Source organism: Spermophilus citellus (genome assembly GCF_964194105.1).
Source record: "Spermophilus citellus genome assembly, chromosome: 8".
NCBI classification, from domain to species: domain Eukaryota; kingdom Metazoa; phylum Chordata; class Mammalia; order Rodentia; family Sciuridae; genus Spermophilus; species Spermophilus citellus.
The window spans coordinates 4217859-4241636 of record NC_138189.1 but is presented as its reverse complement, the minus strand read 5'-3'; the positions used below and the strand labels follow the sequence as shown (position 1 = coordinate 4241636).

General features: G+C 48.3%; 1 protein-coding gene across 7 annotated transcripts in view; it reads left to right on the top strand.

The window, feature by feature from the left end:
* Positions 1-23469, top strand: part of KIAA0232 — an 82400-nt gene extending 58931 nt beyond the window's left edge. For 2 of the 7 annotated variants that reach the window (XM_081304091.1, XM_081304095.1), the window contains 7 exons: positions 459-525; positions 1670-1751; positions 3610-6937; positions 8141-8212; positions 14726-14834; positions 18851-18948; positions 21021-23469. In XM_081304091.1, the coding sequence (XP_081160217.1) occupies positions 459-525; positions 1670-1751; positions 3610-6937; positions 8141-8212; positions 14726-14834; positions 18851-18948; positions 21021-21200 (3936 nt within the window). In that variant the 3' untranslated portion in view covers positions 21201-23469. The remainder of the gene's footprint in view (positions 1-458; positions 526-1669; positions 1752-3609; positions 6938-8140; positions 8213-14725; positions 14835-18850; positions 18949-21020) is intronic. The other 5 variants (XM_081304092.1, XM_081304093.1, XM_081304094.1 and 2 more) reach the window with 5 other exon arrangements.
* The last annotated feature ends 309 nt before the right edge of the window (positions 23470-23778 follow it).

Sequence of the window (23778 nt, the reverse complement as noted above, 5' to 3'; positions counted from 1 at the left end):
TTTGATTATTTTTATGGGGGTGCTGAGGATTGAACCCAGGGCCTCACACATGCTAGGCAAGCACTCTGCCACTGAGCCATAACCCCATCCCCTTCTCATATGTTCTTAATCTGATTCACTTAGATTCTTTTTGTTGGTGACTGGCTTTGGGCAGTTAGGCCTTTGATCTGTCTTAATGAGCAAAGTGATATGCCTCTGGGAAGATAGAAGCCATTCTAGGAGATACATTAATGTTTCCACATTTTGTTAGTAAGTTCCACTTAATGTCTTTCAATAGTAAAATATATCGTTTAGGTCTGCAGTTGTGTAATTTTTAAACTCTGCTATTCATTAAAGTATTGATGATATATTTCTTTTGGAACGTCTGAGATTTGCAAACCTCTGTGTTAAACAGAAGTGTACAGGTGCCTGCTTTGCTGGACCCAGAGGTAACCCCTGGTCTTTCTGTCATCTCACAGAGCTCTGGGATCGAGACCTTGGTGGAAGAACTCTGCTGCAGACTGAAAGACCTGCAGAGTGAGCAAGGTGAGCGTGCAGTTCACAAGCAGAGGCCACACTCAGGGATGATAGCCCCAGGATCTAGAGTGAGGAAAACCGTAGAATTAATTAAAAAAAAGAAAGAAAGCAGAAGCAAACCTTTGTGCCTAACATACCCCACCAAGCCAGCGTCCTACTCTGTCATCGGCCCTGTTGTGGATTCTGCCACGGCCCTTGGCAGCCAATTTGTAGAGTTCCCTGCTCCCAGAAGAGAAGAGGGACTTAATCCACTGGTGCCTTCCTAGACAGGAAGATCCCCCCGTGTGTGTCTTCATATCAACACTCAGAGACAGGAGCACCACCCCTTCTCCTCCTCCATCCCTACCCCACTTGTCACCATCTGCCCATCCATGTGAAGCCCTCTAAAGACGGGGACACTGGTTACTTCAGGTTTGGAAGAAACTTCTGCTTTGACTTTAATTTTTTAGATAGTCAGACTTGACAAGCCCATTAAGTCATTTAGGTCTGGGAACCTCATTGCTGCTTTTCTTGATGACTGTGTTGAGACCTAAGAAGGAGGCTCACGCTGAAGGCTGAGGCTCTTGTTTCCTTGCCCTTTTCGTGGTTACGTTGCTGTGCACCAAAGCTTGGCCTCCTGCTGAAGGATCAGTACGATTGATTTTGACCTAAGGCTAAGCTACAAGGATAGCCCGTTGTTTCTGGGTGAGGTGAGACATAGCCCTGGCTTGCCACCTTGTCAAGTAACAGAGCTAATTATAATGAAGGATTTTCTTTACAGATTAGTATTTGTTTAAAAATGAGTCCATATAGAGTCCATCAGTCAGAATTTTGTGAGAAAATATTTTTGGAATCTAAACAGATGTTCTCCCCATCTGGTCTAATTAATAGTACACAGGGACATCAGCCTTTTAATTAAGCGCCTCTAGAACACCATATCAGTGACGAACAACTCACCTCTCAGCCTAATGTTAAAGTGATTTAGCCAGAAAATTCCTTCTGGCACACTGAAGAAACACATTTTTATTAAAAGATAAATTGGTCTAGAGTTCTCATTTTTAAGCCACAGAAGCCTGTATCATTTCTGTTTAAAATTAAATGAGAAACTTTAACAATATGGGTATTTATTAACTAGATGTAAGACAAATCTTTCTGAATTTTTGTTTCATAACAGAAGAGAAGATTCACAAAAAGTTAGAGGGGTCTCCCTCTCCAGAGGCAGAATTATCCCCTACAGCAAAGGATCAAGTGGAAATGTATGTAAAAGTGTGCTTTTGTTAAAAATCAGACTAATAACTCTATGTGGTTTCCATTTTTGGTTTGTCATCTTCTGTTTAATTTCATGTTTCATAATTTAGGAAACATTTACTGAGTAGTTATTAAGTGCTTGACACCTCTTCAGAGGTGAACAAGTGGGTTCTGTGCATATCACGCATGTTCAATAAATGTTTATGAGATGCATGAGACAAGGAAAGTGGCTGTTTGCCGAGAGAGTCCATTTATGTACTATTACTTTTGAAATTCACAACAGTCCTTTGAGATAGCTGTAAGAAATTATGATTATTCTTGTCCACATAACAAGAAAACCTAGTTCTCACTTCTTTTTGCAAAGGGAACATGGGCAGGCCCCTGATTTAACCAGACCTGTTTCCTGTACTTGTAGTTCTTTCTTTGTAAATGAATAGTGTTACTGTAATATGCTTTATAAGCAGATTTCTTGTTATACATTTTATTTTAATCTTCTGAACCTCTAAAACCCAAGGAAAAAATGCATTTAGTTGGTTTGTATAGACCCATGCTGTACAACACAATAACCACAGCCAAGCCAGGCACAGTGGCACACACCTATAATCCCAGCAACTTGTGAGGCTGAGGCAGGAGGAATGCAAGTTCAAGGCCAGCCTCAGCAACTTTATAAGGCCCTAAGCAACTTATCGAGACCCTGTCTCCAAATAAAAAAGGATTGGGGATGTGGCTCGGCAGTTAAGCACCTCTGGGTTTAATCACCAGTGCCAAAATAAAAATCAGACCCACAGGCCATAGGAGGCTATTGAGCACTTGAAAGTGGCTCATTCAACTTGAGATGTACTCTAAATACAAAATTCTCACTAGCTTTCAGAAACATGTAAAGAAGTGTTTAATATGGCATTAGATTGATATTGATTTGACGTTGAAATGGTGATATCACGGGTTTACTTGGTTAAATAAAATGTATTATTGGAATTAACTTCACTCATTTTTCCTTACACTTGTAATAAGATTGCCAGCACATGGGAAACATTATGTTTCTGTTGTGCAGCTCCCACGTAGGTGGGAAGGAGGGTCAAGTCCAGGCCCTTGAAAGCATGGCCTCGTGGCCACTTCCTGTGTGACTTGAGCACTGCCTCCAGACTAGCAGTGCTCTCAGTGGCCAGGGCACTGTGCTGCCATCCTGAGATAAAGTGACAGCAGCGAGGCCAGTCCCATAAGCAGTGCTTTTCTGTAAGGCAGAAATGATTGTTACCTCTACTTTCTAGGTGAGGAAAGTGAGCCACAGAGAGATTAAGCAACAGGCCTAGGGTCACACAGCTAGTGAGTGGCAGAGCCAGGATTTGACCTTAGGGAATGTGGCTTTAGAGCTTACAGTGTTGACTCAGGTGCCATTCAGCTTTCCAGCTACATTGATTTATAACTTTCACAACAGCTTGGTGAGGTAAGTCATATGCTCACCATTTTACAATTAAGAAAATAGACCAGAACACTAAGTAATGAGTTTAAATTCACAAGCATAAGTGACTGAGCTGAGATTCAAATTCCAACATTTCCTACTAAAAACACTACATTTTCTTACTATGTTGTATTTGTTAAAATTTGAGCTTTGGAGATAAAAACTCTCCTTTTACTTATTTTCAGAGTACAGTGCTTATCACAGTGCTCAGCAAAACAGGTGCTTGAGGCATGGGGCAGTGTTAATGTATAGTGTGCTTTATTGTGAGCCATGTTGGCTAATGGTTCTTGAATGATGTGAGTGCTGACTCTGTTAAAATGAAACATTCCATTTTGCTGCCTAGCAGCATTGTTTTCCTGCATGTAACACATCAGAGTGCTCATTTCAAACTCTTCACTGCTTTTCAGGTACTACGAAGCGTTTCCACCACTTTCTGAGAAGCCAGTTTGCCTGCAAGAAATCATGACTGTGTGGAACAAGTCCAAAGCCTGCTCTTACTCCAGCTCCTCTTCATCGTCCACAGCCCCCCCAGCAAGCACAGACACATCCTCTCCCAAGGACTGCAATAGCGAAAGCGAAGTCATCAAGGAAAGACGCTCTGAAGTGTCCACTGCTGTGCATGAGAAAGCCCAGGGCAGAGGCAGACATGAGAAGGAGGACAAGCTGAGCAGTGGCCCTGCTGAAGAAAGGCCTGCCTTGTATAGAAAGCAAATGCGGCACAAACCTGAAGGGAAGGTCCGCCCTCGCTCCTGGTCTTCCGGCTCTAGTGAAGCAGGCTCAAGTTCAAGTGGGAATCAGGGAGAATTAAAAGCATCCATGAAATATGTCAAAGTAAGACACAAGGCACGAGAAATTCGAAATAGAAAAGGGCGGAATGGGCAAAGCAGGCTGTCACTGAAGCACAGTGACAAGACAGAGAGAAGCATCCACGCAGGCGGCGGCAGCAGCAGCAGCAGCGGGTCTGTGAGGCAGCTGTGCAAGCGCGGCAAGAGAGCAGCCAAGGAGACAGGCAGGAGAGATCCAGCCAGCACTGCAGGGAGGGACCTGTATGCAGAGAGCAGAAACGACACCGAGTATAAAGAGGAGCCGTTGTGGTACACCGAACCAATTGCTGAATATTTTGTTCCTTTGAGCAGAAAAAGCAAACTAGAGACCACATACCGAAACAGACAAGAGTCAAGTGCTCTGACGTCAGAGGTGGTGGAAGACTTGTCTGAGTCAGTGCACGGTCTGTGTATCAGCAACAATAATACTCACAGAACATACCTCGCAGCAGGTACTTTCATTGATGGTCACTTTGTAGAAATGCCTGCAGTTATAAATGAGGATATTGACCTCACTGGGACCTCATTATGTTCTCTACCAGAGGACAACAGATACCTAGATGACATTCATCTATCAGAATTAACACACTTCTATGAAGTGGATATTGATCAATCCATGTTGGATCCTGGTGCCTCAGAAACCATGCAAGGAGAAAGTCGGATTTTGAATATGATTCGACAAAAAAGCAAAGAGAATACAGATTTTGAGGCAGAATGTTGCATAGTGTTAGATGGTGTGGAGTTGCAAGGGGAACGTGCAATATGGACAGATTCTACCAGCTCTGTGGGTGCTGAGGGCTTGTTCCTGCAAGACCTTGGCAATCTGGCTCAGTTTTGGGAGTGCTGTTCGTCCAGCTCCGGCGATGCCGACGGAGAGAGCTTTGGAGGAGACTCTCCAATTAGACTCTCTCCAATCTTGGATGGCACAATGCTCAATTCACACTTGCTTGCTGGCAATCAAGAGCTCTTCTCAGATATTAATGAAGGATCTGGTATAAACTCTTGTTTTTCAGTGTTTGAAGTGCAATGCAGTAATTCTGTTTTACCATTTTCTTTTGAAACACTCAACTTGGGAAATGAAAATACAGATTCTAGTGCTAATATGCTTGGGAAAACACAGTCTAGATTACTAATATGGACCAAAAATAGTGCCTTTGAAGAAAATGAACACTGTTCTAATCTTTCAACAAGAACTTGTAGTCCATGGTCCCATTCAGAAGAAACACGTTCAGACAATGAGACATTAAACATTCAATTTGAAGAGTCCACACAGTTTAATGCAGAAGATATTAATTATGTAGTTCCTAGAGTCTCGTCAAATTATGTAGATGAAGAACTTCTAGATTTTTTGCAAGATGAAACTTGCCAGCAGAACAGTAGAACTTCAGGAGAAATTCCTACATTAGTTTTCAAAAAAAGATCTAAGCTAGAATCTGTCTGTGGTATTCAGCTAGAACAAAAAACGGAAAACAAAAACTTTGAAACTACACAAGTATGTAATAAAAGCAGTCCACACGGAGATGGCTACAGCTCAGGGGTTATCAAAGACATTTGGACAAAGATGGCAGATGAAAATTCTGCGACTACAGTAGAAATAGAAAGAATTGATGACGAGTTGTTTTCCACCGATGTAAATAACTACTGCTGCTGTCTGGATGCTGAAGCAAAGGTGGAGACCCTTCAGGAGCCTCGTAGAGCTGTGCAACGATCTGAGTATCATCTCTGGGAGGGACAGAAGGAGAACCTAGAGAAGAGAGCGTTTGTTTCCAGTGAGCTATCAAAGGTGGACGGTGGGGATTATACTACACCCTCTAAACCTTGGGACGTGGCCCAAGATAAAGAGAACACATTCATTCTTGGAGGGGTTTATGGAGAACTCAAAACCTTCAGCAGCGATGGGGAGTGGGCAGTTGTACCACCTGGTCACACAAAAGGAAGCTTGTTACAGTGTGCAGCGTCTGATGTTGTGACAATAGCTGGAACAGATGTCTTCATGACCCCAGGAAACAGCTTTGCTCCTGGCCATAGGCAGTTATGGAAACCCTTCATGTCATTTGAACAAAATGATCAGCCGAAGAGTGGGGAAAATGGATTAAATAAGGGATTTTCTTTTATCTTCCATGAAGACTTACTAGGAGCTTGCAGTAACTTTCAAGTTGAAGATCCCGGACTTGAATATTCATTCTCTTCCTTTGACTTAAGCAATCCATTTTCCCAAGTTCTTCATGTGGAATGTTCATTTGAACCTGAAGGGATTACATCTTTCAGCCCCAGTTTTAAACCGAAATCAATCCTCTGCTCTGATTCAGACAGTGAAGCTTTCCACCCTAGGATATGTGGAGTTGATAGAACGCAGTACAGGGCTATTCGGATCTCTCCTAGGACTCACTTTCGCCCAATTTCTGCATCTGAACTGTCCCCAGGAGGAGGAAGCGAGTCGGAATTTGAATCTGAGAAAGACGAAGTAAATATTCCCATTCCTTCTCAGGTTGATGTATTTGAAGATCCACAAGCAGATCTCAAACCTCTGGAAGAAGATGCAGAGAAAGAAGGCCATTACTATGGAAAATCAGAACTTGAATCTGGAAAATTCCTTCCAAGATTAAAAAAGTCTGGAATGGAAAAGAGTGCTCAGACATCACTGGATTCCCAGGAGGAGTCAACTGGGATTTTGCCAGTCGGGAAGCAAAATCAATGTTTGGAATGTAGCATGAATGAATCTCTGGAAATAGATTTAGAAAGCTCAGAAGCAAATTGTAAAATAATGGCACAATGTGAGGAAGAAATTAATAATTTTTGCAGTTGCAAAGCAGGTTGTCAGTTCCCTGCTTATGAAGATGATCCAGTTTCTTCAGGACAGCTGGAGGAGGTATGTCTGTGCACGTCAGCATTTGGCACAGGATTGGATCAGGTATAATCACCACTGTTCATCCTACTACCAGGAATAGCTGTATCAGACAGCAGAAGATAGGGTTCAACTATTGGGGAGACTAGCCCAAATGTCTTTAAGAGTTCTTATGATTTTACCTTTAAGGACGGAAAATGGACTTGATTATAAATTTGAATTAGCAGATATTCTTTCAAAGGAAAGACCTTTTACATTAAATCACAGGATTTGGGATTCTTTTATGTTAACATACATGTGCTATGTGTAGAGCAGAAGCCTACACAGCTGGGCGGCGGCCACGCCTTTGATCCCAGGCACCTGGGAGGCAGAGACAGGAGGACTGTAAAGTCTGGGCCAGCCTGAGCGATTTTCAGACCCATGTCAAAATAAAAGTGAAGCGTGGGGTGGGGGGATGTAGCTCAGTGATGGACGCACTTGCCAACTGGGGCCTGGCCGCAAGCTCTGTTGAGTCTGTCAAGGGAGGTTCCCAATGACAGTTTTGTTAATAGGAATCATTGAGTCCTCAGCCACATTCCTAAAAGTGGCTTGAGGTTAAGTTGATTGCACCAGAACTAACACTTAAAGCAGTAACCTGTTTCCCAAAACAGCATAGCAGCCTGCCTCCTCCGGCTGCGATTGGACTCAGCAGCGCCTGGCCCTTCTCTGGGAGCGGCCAACTTGACAGGCAGGGTTGGAGTTTTAGTAGTGTGCCATCTGAGGCGGAGCAGCTGGTGGCCCCCCCCCCACCACCGTCTGTCCTGCATGCGAGTCCCACCCACACCATGAGGCCCTCTTCGCGTACTCCTTTCCTTGACACTGTCCTCAATTCCTCTTCTCTCCTACCCACCCCACCCTGCATCAGAATTAATTTCTCCATTTTCTTGATGTTCCTGCACGTTGTGGCTCTTTAATTGCACTTCTGTGTCTCACGAGTGAGTTATGCACCTTCTCTCTCACCCAACTGTCGGCTCCTGTGGCTGTGGACTGTGCCTTGCTTATTCTTTGAGTCAGTGCCTAGGTGTGCAGCTGCTTGCCTGTGATTGCAGGAAGCCCCAGGTGACTCGAATCACTGTTCTAGAGATCCCCAAGGGATGAGTTTCATCCCATTCAACACTGAAGTCTGAACTGAGGAAAAATCAGTAATGTTGTTAGCCTTATTTGTTGTTTATTGCCCCATTTTCCTCCTTAAATATTCCTTTATGTACTTTGTATTTCACCTGGTTCCAGATTGGGAAGAAAGAAAAGGAGGAAGGAAGCACGATTCTGCATCACACCACTACCACACTCCTTCGCTTTCTAGTATGTTGACACGTTTACCTGCTACCAGAATTCTGGGTTTTCCTGAAAGCTTTTAGCTCTGGAGGACGTGTGGGTGTCTGAGAGGTCTTGTCAGTGCTTGGAGCTGGGGACGAGAGCTGGAGAGAGTTGCCTGCAGGATGGTTTAGGACCAGGCAGGACTGGGACCTGTGCCCTTCTGCCTTGTCGCACTGCCTGGTCAGTCTCAGGAGCACCACTTAAAGCTTGCTAGTGGTCCATCTGTTTCAGAGCAAGAGGATGAAAACGCAGGGTTTCTAATAGCATTGGTGTCTGGGAGCATAAGATGTTTTTTGAACATGCTTTAATTCAACTCAATAGACATTTATTAGACACCTGTCTCATGCCTGCCTGTCAGTATAGTGAGCCCTAAACAAGACTGTCCTTGCCCATGAGGAGTTCAGACGAGGAAAGGAAACCTATTTGTAAGCAGTTTATTCTGGTTTTTGTCTGGTTAAGCTGCAGAAGTTGCCAGTGGGTGTTGGCACAGTGCAAGCCTCTCCAGGAGCCACCTCTAGTGCGAGCTCCACTGGGCTCCTCTGGGGTATTTTCTGCATGGATAAGCAAGTACCTGTTTACCTATCTCCTCCTATTTTTCTCATTTTAACTAAACTGGCATCACAATATAATCACCCTTCTTCTTTTATTGCCTCCATACTATTCCCTTGTATGGGTGCACCACAATTTAACTGGCCAGTTCCTTATCTTTCAGGGCATTAGGGCCAGCAAATTTTCTGGTAATGTGGTAGGTGGAGCAGTGAAGGTGAGCCCAGGAGGCTGTTGGAACCTCTGGAGAATCCTCCCAGGCTTTGAGAGGTGAGGAAGGCTATTTACCCACACCTGGGTATCAGGGTCAGAAGGAGGAGGCAGACCTTGTGAACAGAGCGCATGGCAAGGCAGGGGGCCTGCACCACAGGCACACGGGGCGATGAGCTTGGCTCATGGTCCAGGTATAGATGGAAAGTCAGGAGTAGCAGGGGAAGCACTGTGCTGCACTATCTGTTGGTGCATAGATCTGTGGCACAAGTGTCCTTTACATTCATTTGGTTGCCCACTTGGTGCCAAGCACTTTGAAGCCCAGAAAAGCAGCAGAAGTCTTCCTCCTCTCTTTTGGGGACTTTCCAGTCCTGTTCAGTGGGGGAGGTCTTTTTGCCACAGGCAAACATTGCTCTGTGAAGGTCACCAGTTCTGGAGGCCAGAGAGGGAGTGGGGGTGATCTGAGTGGCAGGGCACCCAGCTGACCTGTGCTGGGGCCAGACAGATTCTTCCCACCCGACTACTGAGGACATGCAGGCCCAGAGGGGTGGGAGGCCTGCCCAGATCCCACAGAAGGGACAGAGCCAGAGCTCTTCCCGCCGCTCTGAGCAAAGAGAGTCTCAAAGCAGGACTCGGGTCTCTGCCTTTGGAAGGGTTCCTTTTGCTTTTGCAAGCCGAATGACAGAGGCACAGGGGCCCCTGAGTAAACCAAACCCTGGCAGCTTGCTCTCTCAGAACTTGTATGTCCAGTGAGAATTTAAAGCTGTGAAGCCTGTTCATTTACCTGATTTCCATTTTCCACCTTCTAAAAAATTCCTGAGGCCTGGTGCCTATCGTTCTAGCTACTTGGGAGACTGAGGCAGGAGGATGGCAAGTTCAAGGCCAGCTTCAGCATCACAGCAAGACTTTTTCTCAAAAAACAAAAAAGAGCTCAATGGTATAGCACTCCTGGGTTCTATTTCCAGCACTGAAGAACAGAACTGAGGAGGATGTCTGTGGCTGGAAGCATTTATGGTCAGGCTTTTGAGGTTAAGTTTATGTCTTTTTGCTCTCACGCGCACCCACCCCCGTTCCGTTTCTTCCATCAAATGTGTTAAGTGCCTCTGAGTGGAAATAAGTGGAGCCCTGCATTTGGGGAGCTACCTGCAATCTTGGGGAGCTAACAGCAAACATATTGTGTGCTGTGTTAGAATATAAAAGGTATCTGAAAGAAGGAAAAGAGTTGGAAGAGGCATGTGGTGGGTTGGGACTGCTGGGAGGAGCTTCCCAGGTTAGTTGAGTGATGCGGCAGGCTTCCTTGCAGAGCTGCCATTGGAGGAAGGCCCTGGAGGGAGGGAGCCCAGAAGACACCCAGAGGCAGGCAGGTGTGTGTGTCTCCTCGGGGCAGGCCTGTTCTGTTTTGCTTTGCTTCCTGTTCCCTCTGTCCTTTCTGCATTCCTTTTAGTCACAACCAAACCAGAAGTTGAGTAAAGTGTGAGCTCTTTAGATGAGCAAAGTGTGGTCTCTGCCTCACAACCTAAAAGTTGGCAGCAGCTGAGGGGAAGGCTGTCTCAGTGATGCACGTTGGTCATGTTAGTCGTCTTTCTGTTGCTGTGATAAAATACCTGAGAAAAATAGCTTCAAGGAAGAAGGGCTTATTTTGGCTCACAGTTTCAGAGTTTTAGTCCATGGTCAGTTGGTTCAATTATTTTCGGGCCGCAAGCAAGGGAGAGCATCGTGGCGGGGGCAAAGCTGCTCAACTACTGGTGGCTTGGAAGCAAAGAGGGAGAGAAAGGGCTGAGATGCCAGTATTTCCTCCAAGGGCACATCCCTAATGACCTAGCTTCTTGTAATAGTGCCACCGGCTGGTGACCAATCCTTTAACACGTGGGTTTTCTGGGTCATTAAGATCCAAACCACAACATTCTGCCATGATGCAAAATGCATTTAGTCCATCTTCAAGAACCCCTACAGTCTAACTGTCCATCATTGTTCAAAAATCCAGGTCCAGAGTCTCCTTTAAATGTCAAGGCAAACTCTTAGCTGTGAGCCCCTATTAAAAATTAGGAAACAAGTTATGTACTTTCAGGATACAGTGGCACAGGGTAAACTCCCATTCCAAAAGGGAGGAACAGGAAGATAGCAGGAAGGAATTGGACCAACAAAAGACTGGAACTCAGCAGGGTAAACATTAAATCATGTAACTCCTTGTTTGGCATCCAGGGCACAAGGTGGTGTGAGGTGAGCTCCTCGGCGCTTGGGCAGCCCCACCCCACAGCCTTGCTGGCTGCAGCCCACATAGACGCTCTCTAGGGCTGGTTCTGCCCACCGCCTGCAGCTTTCTTTGGCAGCCGGTCTAACTTCCTGGCATCTCTAACTTAACTGGGGTCTCTAATGGAGCTTCAGTTTGACTCTTAAAACTTCACACTTCACCCTGTCAGAGGTGCTTGTAGGAACTCCTGACCTGCCAGACGTTGCCTGACCTCCCATGGCAACCTCCATGATCCTGTAACTCTTACATTCTGCATGTCTACAAAACTGTGTCACATAGATGATGCCAGTGCCTGTTGCCAGTTTGAACTTGAGCCAGCGAGCTGCATTCTGAATGCCTTGATGCTGAACAGTGGGACTCCATCAGGGGTGGGGTGGGGTGGGGTGGGGATTCAACAGTGGGCCGCTGGTCTCAAACAGCAACTTAGAGTCTGAAGTTCCTGCTGATTCCTAAGTTGCCCTCAAGGCATTGTTCCCATTGCCCTGGTGACCCTGGTCCCACAGTGCTGGGGAGCCAATCCAGGACTCCTGCATGCAAGGCAGACACATCACTGACCGCATCCTCAGCCCTGCTGGTTCGTTTTTAATGGTGCTGATCTCTAGCAACTGTACTCTTCTTGGCTGGGACTTCACTCCTTCTCTGGTCAAGTTTTTCATATCTTTCCACTCTGCTTTCTGCTCCCCATTTTCACAGTAAACCTGGCTGAAAGCCAGCAGTATCCAGGCCACTACCTGAGTGCTGTGCTGCCTTGAAATTTCCTCCACCAAATTAATCAGTCCATCCCCTTTAAATTTAGCCTTGCACAAAGTCTCTGGGCATGGACATAATGTAGAAAAGTTCTTTTCCAGAATATATTGAGGTTGGCCACAAGTCCAGTTCCCCATAGAGTCCTCGTTTCTGTCTGCAGCCTTGTTAGCACAGCCTTTACTCTCCATAGTCCTATCAGCGTTCTGGTCTTCTGATCTCCCACCAGAATCACCCATTAACTCTGCTTATAGCATTCTCGTCTTTCTGCCAAATTTTTCCAAACTTCTTCCGCCAACCAGTTCTTAAGGCTTCTGAATCACATCACTAAGTATAGTTACAGAAATGACCCTACTTCTCAGTATCAGTTTTCTGTTTGCTTTTCATTGCTTATGGAAAAAATCAACTTAGATTTGGTTAGAGTTGGGTATGGTGGCATACACTTGTAATTGTAGCAGAGTGCCTGTGGATTCAATCCCCAGTACCACCAAAAAGAAAAAAAAAAAAAAAAGATTTGTTTGGCTTATGGTTTCAGAGATTTCAGTCAAGAGTCACTTGGCCCTGTTAAATGCCTACCACAGGAATTGACACTCAAATTGAAGATACAGAAAGACTCCTAAAATTGTAGTAGAAACTGATAGGCTCTTACCAGTGGTTTCAACAGGAGAGAAAGGAATTGGTGTGCTCAGTAATATGGGTCTAGGCCCAGGAATTGGTGTGTTCAGCTCTGTAGATGCTGAGAATCTACTTTGTGCTTGGAGATGCAAAGATGATGAGTAAGACGTGGGCCTGCCCTTTAAAAGCTTCCAGTTCGATTCCATTGGCAGCTGGCCTCGGCTTGGCTTGGGCTCCAAGCCCCGTGGTGTCCTGGCCCTCCGGCCTGCTTTCCTGCAATGCCCTGTCCTCCACGATGAACTCTCTCCCTCTCTCATCCTTTCCTTGCTTCCTGTCTCAATAAAGGATTAAAAGATAAGCAGTCTTACTGAACCCACACTAGAAAAATTGATAGGAACTCACACTGGCGCCTGCCACCTCCAGATCCAGCTCTCTGTGTAGTGCCTTGGGATGATAAGGGGATTCTGGCCAGGGGAGCCTTCCTTGCTGCCTGAATGGCTTTAAGTAATATCACAGGACAGGCGAGGCCTTGCCGAGGGCTCAGGGTGCTGGGAATGGTGTGCCAGGTGCTTTACATGCCTCAAATTCACTGCTGACCTGCGCGTTTCTCACCTCATTTGCATGAGGTAGAACTTTTTTCCTTTGGCCTGGGCATCTATTATCTAACAGCAGGACTAGTTTTTATTGTTAGGATAAGCTGCGGAGAAAACAGTGCAGGTTGACTGACCTGGGAAGACAGTACGGTTTCCTTCAGTTCCTAATTGAGGAATATATCTGAAAAGATGCATAAAATGAGAACAAAAAGTTTAGTGTTTCTTATGTTGTAAAAGACATGTTATTGAATCAAGCAATTTTAGACCCATAAAATAATTTACAATTTTAAGCGTAACAGAATCCTATTGGAGAATTGTTTATTAGTTACTAAAACAGTCCAGAACACATCATGTTAAACTCAAATCCACAGTGGCACATCTTAAAACAGCAAAGACTCACGCAGAGTCCAGGGCTGCTCCGAGAGAGCACAGTGTAGGGGCCCTGGGCAATACAAAGATGCAGAGGCCAGGCCTCATCTGGGAGAGCTGGGCAGGCAAGTGGAAGGACACCACCAGGGTGCAGGTGCTGACCGAGACTGACTAGGCATCTCCTAATGAGTACTCTCAAGGACTCTCCTGGGTCACTGAGGAGAGCCGCTGTTGACCACCAGCCACGCTGCCTCATTGCCCAGGTTGGTGGCAGGGTCCTGCTGGGCTTTGAGAGTTGGAGACTGGACTCTGACTTGGGTCCCTCCTGTGAGGCTGGGTGCTTCCACTCTGCCTTGGCCACCGGGGCTCAGGGTGTGAGTTCCCCTGCTCCTCAGGAGTCATGCCCTCATGGCTTTCAGGCAACGCTGTGGGTTTTGAATATGAGTTTGTGATTTGTCTTCTTTTTGTCCCAGCTTCCTTTTGAGTTCTCACCTGAGCAAATAGTTTTTTTCTAAAGAAAAACATTTAGGCTAGTAACTGCCTGTAAGAACCTACCTTGCATCCCATCTCTTCTTTTGTTATCTCCTGCCTGATGTGTGAAGAAGAGGCCCCCATTCTTTAGAACACCTCAGGCTCAGGGTGCATGTTATCTTTGTGCACTGCTGAAGTCAAGAAATTTGCCTTAGTTTAGGTGTATTTCCTGTTCTGTTGTAATTTTGCCTTGTTAAGAGTTCTCTGGGCTTGCAAGATGGTCATTCCACTTACAGTGTGAGTGCTTTTTAAAGAAGACTTTCTTTTTTTTTTGTAGGAAAAATAACAGTTTTGTACAAGAGATGAAACAATGTGAATTCAAAACTTACAGATAAGGGTTAGCTCTATCACTCAGTGGAAGTCTTTCTTTATTTTCTACAAACATGTTGGCCTTTTTTTCTTTACCATATCCAGAACAGTAAAAAACTCACCAATTTAAAAATCCTGGATTTGGGGGGCGGGATGTAGCTCAGTGGGGGAGTGCTTGCTTGGCAGGCACAAGGCCTTGGGTTGAATCTCCAATACCACATACACAAAAAAAGCCCTGGGTTTTAGTCCATAATTAATAAATAAAACTTATATTTTTACCTCTATCCTGAAATTTATCAACGTTTTCTATATTTCGTTTAATCTGAACAGTTTCCTGTATTGAACACTAATGTACAAGAAATGAATAGAAGTCAAGAAAAGCAGACCTGGTGGGAAAAAGCCTTGTACTCTCCTCTCTTCCCTGCATCAGAGTGTGAAGGTAAGGAGGCCTGTGTTATTCATTATGCATTCAGACTTTGAGTTCATTAAGAGCAGTAAGTTTTCTGGCTGTGACTATCAGTCCAGGAGACTCTTAGAGGGTTTTCTGTGGCCAGTGCTTTGCCACGCTCTGGGGATACAGCGATGAGTAAGAGCCAGACTCCACTCTGGAACTCAGCCATGGGCTGATGGAGGGAAAGGACAGGAAATTCATGAAAAGTCCAACCATTGATGAGATGCATACAAGCTATATGGACTTGGGGAGGAAGAGGTAACGAGGCAGTGCCTGGGAAGAAGAGGGTGAGGGAACTGGGGCAGGCAGAAGGAGCAGGGAGCCATTGTGTTCAGCTGGGCTGTGGTAGACGGGGAAGGTCCTGTCGGGGGTTGAGGGTGTAGGGAGGGCCTGATGAGGGACTTCAGTTTGGAAAGCGTCAAGGTCGGGTGTGTGTTTAGGACACTTGCAGCAGCAGTGGAGATGGAACTGGACCTGCAGGGCATCTGCCAAGGTGCCTGGGCTGTGGCAGAAGTTGGAGTGGTAAGACGAAGGTGTGAACTGAGGTGGTGGCAGTGGCAGGGATAAAGGGAACATGATCAAGACGTGTAGAGATGTGTTTGTCAAGCAACTTCCTGTGAGGAGTGAGCACCAGATAAAGACGGGGAGATGGTGGCCGGGGGTGGCAGCTGCTGATTTGGGAGAAAGGTCACGAGTTTGGGGCATGTTCTGAGAGCACCATCCGAGCCTCCCAGGTGGACCTGTGCAGAGCTATAAGACATTTCTACCTAGAGTCTGGGGAGAAGCAAGAGCTAAAGAAACATCTGTAAGGGTGAGGTCAGCCTGCTCAGCCTGCCTGGCTCCTGGCCTCCTGGCTCCTGCATGCTGGTTCCTTACCAGTCTCTCCCATCAGAGCCCTGCAGGGCCACGGTGCTCTCGTATGTGTTCAGGGGTTTGCTTCTGTCACACTTGCCCACAGTCAGCCTTCCTTCCCATGCCTGGGCAGAGCCGATGGGACAGAGGCAGGGTTAGCACCGAGACTCTTCTTGGGGGTTGTCTGCTTCTCATTGGTCTGCAGCTGCGGCAGCTTCCCAAGTCCTTTCCTTCTCCCCAGGGGTCCCGAGAAGAGCAGAGGGCCGAGTCTTCATGTGGCTTCTGATTGTCTGGGAGCCCCGTCCAAGGTGGTGGCTGCTCCTCTCCTGTGTTAGCTAGTGGCTTGGCAGCCTCAGGGTTGGCAAGCTGCTCTGTGGCAGCCTGGCAGGGTCTTAGGCCTAGTTCCCAGAAGAGGAAGCTATGTATCAAGGGGGGCAATTTGCCCAGATCTTGCAAGTCAACTGTTAAGCGTGACTGGAGGCCAGGTTGTATATCCTGTGGTCCAGAAGTTTTGTCCTCCACCACAGCAGTCTGTGCTTGGCACTGAGCTGGACTTCAGGGTTGGGGCAGCACATACCTTGTCTTCCTGAACATATAGCCTGCAGCTGGGTCAGGACAAGACAGGTGCAGGTGCAGGGAAGCAGGTGGGAAGTGCCAGAGCTGTGCACAGAAGGAAGGGCCCCGAGAGACGGGTGCTTGCTGTCTCATGGTGGGAGACCTTTCCTCATAGCAATTTTCCAACACACTCATCTCATGCTTCCCTTACTTGAGTTCAGTTTTCTGCCTCCATTAGTGGAAACCCAGCTCTAGCTCCTAATTCTAGGTTCCTGGTCACCTGCACAGTCTTTCAGTAGCTGCTAGCAGATGAACGTCCATGGTGCTTCTGTGTGTGAGGTGGGGTGGCACTAGAGGAACACTCAGAGGACAAATAGTGGTAGAGCTAAATCCCATGCATTTGCCCTGCAGTGACATTATGAAGCACCCCTCTTTTGACTTACAGGATGGGGACAAGTAGCCTCAGGAGAGGGTTAGCCAAGAAAACAGGTAGCCCCTCACCCACCAAGCAGAAATAGCCAGGGACTCCTGTTCCAGTGTTGCAAGTGGTTCATAACAGGCACGTGCTACCCTGGGCCAGTGGCTGGCCTGGAGCCCTCTGGGTTGCTGGTAAGGGGACTGTTCCCTTTTACAGTAGGGTGCAGAGACAGGCTGAGGTGGGGCTGCTTGTCCTGGCACCCATCAGGCCTGAGAACACACGCCCTTGGCGCTCTGCCCTCACCTGTGTTGCCATGGTAGGTGCTTCCACTCTGCAGATGCGTAGCTTTATTCTGCTGGACACTGTTCCAGGCTCTGGGAACACAGGCAAACTGTCCCACTCCTCCTATTCAAGGGCCTTCCGAGCAGGGACTTGAGGGCATGGTGCAAACCACTTAGAGCTGGGGCTCTACAGGGAGAGAGGCCAAGCAGAAGTGTGGCTGCCAGAGGGGGAAGCTCAGGAGTACAGTGGGATGAGGCCAGCCAGGGACTGGCAGGGAACTCACAGAGCCTTGAGACTCTCCAGGGCTCTGGGGAACGGCTTCTTGGTACTTCGAAGGCCCATTTGATGTCAATGTGTGTGGCCTTAGCCTTGCAGAGCAAGCCCTGCAGGGGAGCAGCACAGATAGTGGCCAGAGCCCAGTGCCACTGTGTCCAGCTGCTCAGCCTTGGCAGTGCCTAGGTCTTCCTGTGTCTCCACTGCTGTATTTCTAAGGACCTAAAAGGAATGCCTTCCTGGTAGCTGTGGAGTGCCCAGTACCTAGAGCAGTGCCTGACACATACATGTCACTCAAAACCTGGTGGAGCAGTAGGAAAACAAGGACAGCAGTTCACCATTGCCCTTTCCCGATTCCCTGCATGAAGGGGCAGAGGATCGCTCCACCCGTGAGCATATTCTATTCTAGGGAACAGCCTCCTACCCCTCATAGCCCTCCCCTGGCAGCAGCGGGGAGGGGTGCAGGATGAGTGGCAATTGGCCAGGAGGGGTGAGACAGGGTCTCCAGCCTTATCAGAGGGTGGTGGCCTTCTCTGCAACCATCCCAAAGCCTGTCCTGGCCAGCAGCTGTAGAGGGTGTGATCGCTGTGTCACCCTCTGACGTGCCTTGCATGTGGATGGCGTAGCATGGAATCAGCTGCAGCCTGACCAGCCTGGGGCCTAGGCTGCTCTCCTGACCTGACTTAGCAACTTCAAGTGCCTGCAGCTGCCAGACCCCTTGGCCCAGGTCCACCCCAGATGGAGAGGTGGTGCAGTGCTCCTCGAGGCCCACCTTGTCCCCGTGGCTGTGGGTGGGGGAGTCTTAGCATGTGCTTGACGCCTCATGTTAACACTCGTGGAGGACCAGGTGTGGAGGGCTCACAGGTCAAACCCAGCGCTGCTGGAGTCCTCCCCGCCCTTCACCGTGCCTCTGCCACAGCAGCCTTCTTCAGGGAGTCAGGGAATGAGGTGCTGCTGGAGAGCAGCTCCAGAGACCAGAGCCCCCGGGTGACCTGGGCATGCAGCCCAGGCAGAGAACGGCTGCCCTCCCTGGGTTCGATTCCTTTCCATCCAGTGGGCCACTTGTGCAGGAAGTCGGGCCTGACTTCCTTCCCTGCCCCAGAGATGGTGTGAACGCGTGTTAGCTCGGTGTTGAGTCAGAAGGAAGCCAGGACACTGCCCCCCTGTGTCTCCTCACTGCACCTCCCTCTGTCCGAGCTCCTCTGTTCCTGTGTTTTATGAGCATATCCATGGTGCATCGTCTGTCTCCTCCATTCCACGTTCCTTCTTGAGAGCACAGACCTCGTTGGTCCTTTTGTCCTGTGCCCCCAGGGCCTGTCACATGGCAAGTGTGCTGGTGTACTGTTGAGTGACCGTCTTGTGGTGGAGCAGTAGGAGTACCAGCTTACGCTGGCCTGGTTTTAAGAACTCACTCAAGAGTGGCGGGTCCAAGAAGCTGCTATTGGTGCGGCTTTCTTCTCGCACACACCTGGCCAACTATGCTTTTAATGACTACCTAAAATCTCCAGAGGGTTGGGAGACCTAGCTTTTCAGTGAAAACGGAACAAGAATGTGTGTTTCATAACTGTGTCTTAATGGAATTTCCCCTTTCCCTCTCTTCCCTTCTCCACTCAAAATGATTAAGAATGTTATACAAATGCCAAGGGAGAGAATGGTATAGAAGAGTATCCAGATGTTAAAGAAATACCCAGTAATGAAGAGCGTCTGTTAGATTTTAATAGGGTAAGTGGACTGTCCTCCTCGTTATTAACATAGAATGACTACCACCTCCCCTATCTCTCTAGTCAGAAACCTGGGAGTCCTGGGACATGCCACCCCACCCCAGGTGCAGACTTCCTCCTCTCTGGCCCTTCTTTGGGCCTGTGGTCTGCCTCACAGCCCACCTTGATGATCCCTGGCCAAGCTTCCTAAGGAGCCCTGGCTTTCCCAGCCTTTCCTTCCCAGGGCTGCCACAGAGCATTTCTCAATGCACAGCTGCCCCTGTCACCCCGCTGCTGGTCCCTCAGTGGTACCCCTTTCATCTTTTGAGGCATGCCCCAGGGGAGACCGTCCTGGGGCCAGTTCTGCCTGTCCAACTTCTTGGGGGCCTTTGCCACTCCCTGAGCAGCATCCTACTGGCCTGGCACCCAGCTGTGTGTGGCTTCTGATGTCTGCCTCTCTGATGGGCCAGTGAGCGCCTTGGGACAACAAGGCCTGGCTGGGCCTGGTTCAGTGAGTCTCAAACCTTGCCGTTAGGCAGACAGGTGAATGGCCTTGGGAAGCTCCTCTGCCTCCCAGTGTTGATCTTGCGTGTCGGCTCAAGTCCAGTGAGGGCTCTCCTCAGGTGCCCTTTGGTGTTGGTACCGTGGACCTGTCAGACTGGATGCGGCAAGGCTGCCTCATGAGGCCTCTCCAGGGATTTTGCCTCAGTGAACAGCTCCTATCACCTGCCCCACCAGCCTCGATCCCCAAACCTAATCAAGAGCCACTCCTCAGCCCCTGCTCTCACCCCCGGGCAGTGTGCCTTCAGCCTCTTCACCTTCCCTCTACCCAACTGGGCCACACCACTGCTCCCAGTCCACAATAGCTGCCACTCCAGCTCCCTCTTCCCACTTCCCCCGACCTCTCCGGCCAGCAGTGCAGGGTGGCGTCACAGCACCCTGTGCACTAGGCTCTGCTGGCATGTCCACCTTACACAGTAGAAAACTGCAGCATCTAAAGAGTATACACTGGCAGGTGCAATGGCCACGCCTGTCATCCCAGCAGCTGGGGAGCTGAGGTAGGAGGATCGCAAGTTCAAAGCCAGCCTCCGCAATTCAGCAAGGCCCTCCCTGAATTTTATTTTCCAAAATAAAAACTAAAATAGGCTAGGGGTGTGGCTCAGTGGCTGAGAGCCTTGGGTTCAAGTCCTAGTACCAAAAAAAGAAGAAGAAGAAAGAGTAAATGCTGTTATCTAAGGTTGTGGAGACACTGATTCAGTGTGGACCTGATCTGTGAGCCCAGCAGTCAGACTGTAGGACACACGTTCTACCCGCTGCACTGGGACAGAATCCAGACTTCCTGTGCGCCTGTGAGGCCCTGTTGTTTTGCCCTCTCTGACCTCAGGTCCCGACACTCTCCTGGCTCTTTGGCTTTCTGTGCTCCTGCTTCAGGGGCTCTCAAGAAGGGGCAATGCTGCCATCTGGAAGTGGGGTGGGGCTGGTCTAGTGGCGATGACAGGGAAGGGAGTGTTGCTAGTTGCCGGGACTGCCAAGGGGCTGCCACTTGCATCTAGTGTCCTGGAGACCAGAAATGCTAGCCATCTGGTGGGGGCAGTCTCATACAATAGAATGTGCCTAAACAGCATTCACGAAGACGGGACCCAGTTCAGAAGCAGTGCCTCGAGGCAGCCATGAGCATGCGCTCTGCCTCTCCTCGAAAGCCGTGCCTTCGGCCACTCCCGTGCCCTCCCCCTGTGCTGTGCATCTGCAGTCTGAAACTGTGTGTGTTGGTCTGCTTGTCAGTCTTCTCCACTGGAATGCAAGCCCCAAAGGGTGTGACCTTGCTGTCCTGCAGCAGGCAGGCCTTAGTGGAAGTTAAGCAACCCTTTTATCCTACCCTGCAGAGCCACGTTGGTCCAAGTGACTGATGTGCAGAGCGAGGGCCGGGGTCCTTCCTGGGCTGAAGGAGAGGTGCTCTTGAGGCAGTGGAGCTTGTGCTGCTGTGCGGCGCAGCAGGGCCTCCTTCTTCATCTCTGTGTGTGAACAAAGGGTGCATCAGCTCTTTGGAGGCAAAATCTGATTTTGATCTGTTGAAAATTGTTTCTTGACTCACAGGTGTCTTCTGTTTATGAAGCAAGATGCACAGGAGAGAGAGGTTCTGGGGCGAATCCAAACGGCCTCCGCAGGAAGACATGTTCCAGCGCCAGCTCCAGCTCGGGGGACTCGGGCTCCGAAGGTGGTGGCGAGTGGGTGGGCCCCAGCGAAGAGGACCTCTTTTCCCGCACTCACCTCTAACCTGCAGAGTAGTACAAATTATTTTTAAACCATATGTGATGGGAATTGCCCTTCTGTGAGGCCTGTTAATCTAAAGCAACAAATAGGTTTCTTCTTCAATTAACTGATTCAGATCAGTAATTATCTTTCTCTTCTTGCTTATTTTAGAGTTGAGGACAGCTGTCCTGTTGAAGATTTTTTTTCCAAGCTGTTAAATTCTTGGCTATTTGAAATAGACTAGCTTGTGTTGTGGAATCCAGATGGGTGTGCATGTGCTTGTCGTAGAGGTGCCGCTGCGCCTGCACCATCCCTGCAGCCCCGCCCCTCACTGCAGTCATGTCGGTACACCGTCGAATCGCAGTGTCCACACCACTCCTGCTGCTCAGAGACGTGGCTTTGTTCTCAGTCCCTGGGAGATGCGTCCTGCCCTCTGTGGATCAGGCCTTTTCGAGGGCAGGAGGGAAGCCTGAGTGACATGGCCATGGTCTCCCTTCAGTCAGATCTCATGTGCATTCAAAGTAGAAACCACAGAGGCGTGCTTTTAGAGACCCACCAAATACCGCGTTTCTGTCTTAGGATCCCCCACCCCAAAGTATCATGAAGATACTGTGGTTTGTGACTTTTTTGCTAACTGAAGATGCTAAGGACTTGGGCCGTGGGGTGGTAAATGAGGCAGAGTGGGGTGAGACACCCACCCTGCCTGCCCCGAGCTGGTGTTGCAGTGCGTGGACACCAGAACGCCATCAGGGCTCTTCGTGGTGAGTCTGACAGCACACAGTGAGGACCTTGGTTGCACATTTTATTTTCTGGTGACTACATTAAATTAAAGCCCCCAAAACTTGAAGTTATAAACATTTGACATGAGATAAAGGCCACCTTATCACCCCAAAGAAATCTTTGGCTGCTGCAGCTAGCTGCTCTTGTGGCTGTGATGTAATGTAGCTTCTTATATCATCTTGTGTTGGAGAGAAGGTTCTGGATGAGTTGTGTGTGCGGTGGGTTGGGTGGGTAGAGTAGTTTTCCCACATGCCCATGTGGCCCCTCATGTGACCTGCTTTGCAGCACCTTGGTGAGCCTGGGAGTCGGTGCACCTCGTGCAGGTCGCACTTGTGCGTGCAGACACCTCCTCGAGCTCTCCCAACACCACAACAGTTTGAAGCCAGGAGGAGCACTATCTGCAAAGCCTGGACGTTTTAGGTTGTTTTTCTCTTTTAATCAGTGCATCATTTTAAAAACACCTAATCTGTGAAGTCAGTTTAGCATCTGTGATATCGGGAATGGCGGTGATGCCCGACGTGGCCGAGACAGCTTCACCACTTGCTTCAGGCAGCAGACGCACCTGATTAGCTAGGAGCTGAGCTGCCTGTGAAGTACCTGACTTGCTTTGAGCATGTGAGTTTATCGCCTTTTTCCCAATAACAGAAACACCGTGGAAGGCTGTGGAGTCGCCGAGGCTCCGTGTGTCCTCACCATGAGAGGCCTGATGTGATCCTCTGGTGCCATCTCGCCGTCGTGGGGGTTTGTCTTTATACAGCACATCTTTTGACACTTTACAGTGGGTTTGTGTGTGCGTGTGTGCATGTGTGAGGTTTTATGTTGCTATTATTTATTTACAGACATCAGATAAGTTTTTATGTATTTTTCTTTTTTCTGGAGCTTCCTAAAAATTGATTAGCATCTGCACTGAAATATAATTTAACAGCAACAGCAGAAAAGGATTGGAAGTTGTAAAATTCCTAAAATCACTGTGGCAACGATGATCTTAGAAATCGTTGCTTACATAGCAGAGACCAAATAAGTAGATTTCAGACACAACCTTGAGCTCAGTTGGTTTTGGACAGCTGCTTGCTGTTCATCAGGAAAGGGCTCCAGGTGGCAGAGTGCCGACCTCCTCAGGCGTGGGACGGTGGAGCACCTTCCACAGGGAATGGGGACGGATAATAGATGGGCCAAGGGATTAACAAATTCTGTATTTATTTGTTTTAATAGTTAAGTGACTAAAACTCAGAGGCTTTCAGCAACAGAGTTGAAAGTGTGGTTTTTAGTTTTGTGAATGGATGATCACAAAAAGCATTAAAAAAATAAATAAAGTTGGCAAACGCTGAAGCGCACTGTGGTATGAAGCGCGTTGCATCTCCATGGCACTGAAGTACCAGTTTCCATTCCTGGGCTGAGATTTTTTTCCCGTGGTTGTATTGTTCTGATTTCACGTACACCAGAGTAACTGATTTTTTTTTTGTTTGTTTTGTTTTCTTGTGGAGTTAACACCAAATAAAAAGTTTTAAAAAGAGTGCGTTGTCTTTATTTATCATCTCAAAGGTTCTTTCATGTAGGTCCCAGCTTCTGTGTCTGCCTGTGAAGCAGCTAGTCGTGGCCTCATCAAACATCAGCAGTGCCTTGTGGGGCACCAGGGACAGAGACACCCTCCCTGGAGTCCCCCAAGGCCATGCTGGAGCAGGCTGCACCACCCTCCTCCCGGCTATGCTGGGCTGCCCACAGGAGGTGGAGCAGTGCCTTCCTGGTGGCTTGCCTTGGTTCCCCGAGTGGCTGTGAGCACTGTTGCCCCTACCCGCTGGGGTTCTGGCACAGTGTCTACGTA